This window comes from Triticum urartu, chromosome 4A (assembly GCF_056163025.1).
Source record: "Triticum urartu cultivar PI428250 chromosome 4A, HENAU_Tu73, whole genome shotgun sequence".
Taxonomy (NCBI): domain Eukaryota; kingdom Viridiplantae; phylum Streptophyta; class Magnoliopsida; order Poales; family Poaceae; genus Triticum; species Triticum urartu.
In genome coordinates, this window is record NC_141876.1 from 13,609,539 (window position 1) to 13,614,011 (window position 4,473).

General features: G+C 41.5%; 1 protein-coding gene across 1 annotated transcript; it reads left to right on the forward strand.

Moving 5' to 3' along the window:
• The first annotated feature begins 1,070 nt into the window (after positions 1 to 1,070).
• LOC147974436 (uncharacterized) lies at positions 1,071 to 3,035 on the forward strand. Its single transcript, XM_087519471.1, has 2 exons — positions 1,071 to 2,617; positions 2,708 to 3,035. The coding sequence occupies exons 1-2, from the start codon at positions 1,098 to 1,100 to the stop codon at positions 3,033 to 3,035; spliced, it is 1,848 nt and encodes a 615-aa protein (XP_087375597.1). The 5' UTR covers positions 1,071 to 1,097.
• Positions 3,036 to 4,473: the final 1,438 nt, after the last annotated feature.

Below are 4,473 nucleotides of genomic sequence, written 5' to 3' on the forward strand. Positions count from 1 at the left end.
AGAAACCAGCATATCTTTCAAAGATTTGCGAGCTGAGCTCCGAAACACCTATCCCTAGAGTGATGCCGATGCCGTTGAACTGAATTACTTCAGCAGTGACGAGCAAAGATTTCTGCCACTAACTTGCGACGATCATATGCCGTTGCTTTTTGCTGGGATTGCTGGCTGCCGATTCAGTAAACTCCAAATCGATGTGCTTCAGCCACGCGCAGAACGGGCGAAGGGGAAGGGAGTTCAGACATCATCTGTCTGTGCTAATAGCCAGCACCCCGGCACTCCTTGTAGGTCAACACCAAGTAAAGCAAGTGGTTCATGGAGCCACAACATGCCTGCTGCCAATCCTGGTTCCGATTCAGCTGCTGCTTCTCGTGTACCTTCTGCAGTTGGTGTAGAAGAAGATGCAGAACCTGACGAGGCAGTGCCTACAAATGATGATGAAGACGAGATGATGTTTCCTGAACTGGTCGATGTAGCCAGTCAGCAAGCAGTGGATGACGAATATATGGAGGAGCCCATCAGCCAAGCTAGGTTTGATGACACTGACGATGAAGAGAAGGTGGAGAACATGGACAGCTTAATTGAGGATGAATACGATGGTGATGACATGCCAACAATTGAGTGGAACAGGGAAAAACCTGAGCTTAGTGTAGGTACCATTTTCCAATCAATGGTGGACTGTCGGAATGCAGTGACAACATGGTGCATTATATCTGAAAACACCTATAAGATTAAAAGGAGTGAGCCAGCAAGGTTCACAGTTTTTTGTCCATATCCTAGGTGTAGGTGGAAGTTGCATGCATCTCGTATGAGAAAGAGAAAATATATTCAGGTAATCCAAGTTCAGTTAGTAATTTAGTTTCAGATCGTTGAGTAAGGTTTCTTAATTGTTCTTTACCCTTTTATTTTGTTTCAGATAAAGAAAAACCCACACAAGCACACCTGTCCACCTAGAGGGGGAGGGGGAAGGCCAAAACCAAGCTAGAAAAACTAGGTGGGTGGCAGATGCTATATTGGATTGGCTGAGAGAAGAACCTGGACTTGGTCCAACAGCACTCCATTGGAAGCTTTTTGAGAAGTACAAGATAGAAATTCCTTACATGAGAATTTTCAATGCTAGGGAAAAGGCTCTTGACAGAATTAATGGTCAATGGAATGACAGTTTTCAGCTGCTTTACACTTTCAAAGCTGAAGTGGAGATGGCAAGTCCAGGGAGTGTTGTAGAGATTGACAAGCATACAATTCCATTCAAAATAAAAGGGAAGTCATTTCAGAAGGAGTGCTTCAGAAGGGCTTTTGTTTGTTTCAAGGCTTGCTGGCAGGGGTTTCTAGATGGTTGCATGCCCTATTTGGCTGTAGATGCTACACATTTGACTGGAAGATGGAGAGGACAGCTAGTAGCAGCTTCTGCAGTTGATGGACACAACTGGCTATTCCCAGTTGCATTTGGTGTGGTGGAGGCAGAGTCTGAGGAAAGTTGGGTCTGGTTTCTGCAGCAGTTGCGCAACATTATAGGCACACCCTCAGGTTTAGCTATACAAACAGATGCTTGCAAGGGTTTAGAGAGTGCAGTGGAAATTGTATTCCCTGGAGTGGAGCATAGGGAATGTATGCGACACCTAGCGCGTAATTTCAAAAATAAGTTCAAAGGTAAAGTTTATGATGAGAACTTATGGCCAGCATCATACACATGCAGCAAAAGGAAGCATGAACACCATTTGAGAGTGTTGTATGCTCAAAATCCTCTTGTGAAGGAGTACATGGATGCACATCATGGCAAGGTGTGGTCAAGAAGCAAATTCAACGAAATCTGCAAAGTAGATTACGTGACCAGTAACCTTGCAGAATGCTTCAATTCAAAGTTCAAGTCAGTGAAAGGGCTCTTGTTGTGGCAAGCATTTGACAAGATGAGGCAAATGATCATGATAAAGATGGCTCTTCGCAAAAGAATTGCAGAAACACAATATGTTGATCATCAAATGCTCCCATCACTGATTAAGGCATTGCACTTGAAGGCAAGAGGACTGAAGATTAAATGTATTCGATCTGGTACATATGAGGGAGAGGTTACCTATACTGACACTAAAAATAGGGTATGGAGGTATCCTGTGAACCTAAGTACTAGAGAATGTACTTGTAGGCAATGGCGGATCCGTGGGAAGCCATGCATACATGCCCTACATCTGATGACCGTTATCGGGGGTGCAGATGGTGAAGTTGATCAATATTGCTCTGAGTATTTCTCTGTTGCCAAATTTATGGCTGCTTATGCTGACAATGTGCCTGCACTATTGGGGAAATATCAATGGAACATAGTAGATCCAGGGTTCAAACTCCACGCTCCTGTCATTACTAGACCACCAGGAAGACCAAGGAACCAGAGGATTAGATCAGGTGAGGAGGGTCATCTACCAAAAAAGCGTGCTTGCAAAAAATGTGGAGTTCTGGGGCATATTGCTAGGCTTTGTACCGATGCAGTGGATGCATCATTTGGAGAGGAGGAAAGATGGACAACAGCCAATGCTGAGGAGAATGCAACAGCAATGGAGACTGAAGATGCAGTGGAGAATGCAGCAGCAAATGAAGCAGTGGAGAATGCAGCAGCAAATGAAGTATCTTGGTATGTGTTTGCACCCTTTGTAGAATGCAGCTACCCTTTTGTTTGCATTTGTTCTCTTTTTTGCCTATGGCTTATAATTTTATTTACTAGCTCTAGGGAGAAAAGGCCAAGAGATGAAGAAGCAGAAGATTTTGAAACCATGGCCTTTGATGGTTTTGAATCTATAAGAGAGGAAGAGGAGGGCATAATTTTTCCAATTGTGCCTTTAAAGATTACTGAACCCATAGATGACCGTCAAATGATCGTCAAGTGCTCGGCGAGTGCAACTACTCCATCAGCACCTCCACGAGGAAAACCCCAAGTAAAGCCCAAGATCAAAAGGAACAAGAGTCTGAAAGAAAAGAGCATCTCAACTAGGGGAACCAGGAGCAAGATGGTGAAGCCAGCTGCAAACACAAGGAGCAAGTCGAAAATTTAAATTAAGTTGTTGGGAAAAGTTTGTGTTGTCAATTTGAGGGCGAGTGGATCGCTTAAAACTTGGTAGATTTGTATTAAGATGTTGGCATCTTAAAACTTGGTAGATTTGAGCTACTGTGAAAACTTATCAGTTGTAATAATGTTGCTTCTACTTTGGTTTCTTATTTGAGTCAGAATTCAAATTTCCATCAAAATTTGAATTTAAATCAATATTTGAATTTGGGCCAAAATTTGGATTCGAGTCAAAGTTGAAGTTGAACATTGGAGGTTCATTGCTTTGTGCGGTGTATTTGATCGAGCATTTGAAGTCCAATATTCGTAGGTGAACAGTCTGAATGAGAAATGTGCTAGAAACGAGCTCGAAAACTAGGGTAAACAACCCTATTTGAAATCTAGTTTTTTTTGACCTTGCCTAAATGAGGCACATATATTTTTATTAACACTTGTTCCATATATATAGGGTAAAAACGAAGTCTCACTATTTATTGATTAATATTCATATTACTACATTTTTTCGAAAAAAATATGATTTTAATTCAAAACCGTCAAATAACACGTTTTAGATATGAAAATGAAAAAGTAAGTTCAGATCCTTCTTACTCACTCCAAAATGAAGCTATGGAGATTTTTCTGATTTTTTTTCAAACCCTAAACCCTCTCTCCCTATTCTACGAACTCTGAAAATGTTCATAGGTGATAGCTCATTTGTGTGAAGACTTTTTTCATGAAAATGACCTACACCAAGTTTATATTTTTTTCTCATAACCTTGTCACATATGACGGCTATGTGCGCAAGAATTACAACATTTTGAATTTTTTTTGAATTTTTTAAAAACATTTGAACTTGATTTCGACAGATCACTTAAAAAATGATTTTTCAAAAAAACGCCCCTATACCGAGTTTATATATTTTTATGGTCACTACGTCTCATAAAAGGATGAACTACGTTTGTTTTATATTTTTGCGATTTTTTCTAATTTAGTTATGGCCATTTGAAATCTGGTCAAACCCTAATAACCCCGTTGACTCGCTCATAACCCCGCAGAAATGCTCCAAACCCTAGCGTCGAACATGCGCCGTCGGATCCTACCAAGCGCCAAACACCACCCGTCAGATGTGGGGTAGGCATGCGCGATCCGCGTGATGCATCCTAATTGGCTACTGCACTGTCCTTCTCGGGTTTTTTACGATCTGCCCCACTTTACATATGAAATTGTATTTTTCGCACATGACCACCACATGTCAGTGTTAAGAGTTGGTTCAAATATTGAAACTGCAAAATACAATGTGGCAAATCGTCAATATAGCTTCCCCTTCTCCTTTTCTCCATCTGACAGACAAAGGCATCGAGCAGATCGAGCAATTCCTCTGTTTCTTTCCCCATCTTCTCGTTCTTCTTCCTCTCGAGCAATTCCTCTGTTTCTTCCTCTCGGGCGAT

Coding starts and splice junctions, on each gene's coding strand:
- LOC147974436 (XM_087519471.1), top strand. CDS start 1,098: ATGAGAATTTTCAATGCTAGGGAAAAGGCTCTTGACAGAATTAATGGT. Junction 2,618..2,707: donor GCAGCAAATGAAGTATCTTG/GTATGTGTTTGC, acceptor TTTATTTACTAG/CTCTAGGGAGAAAAGGCCAA.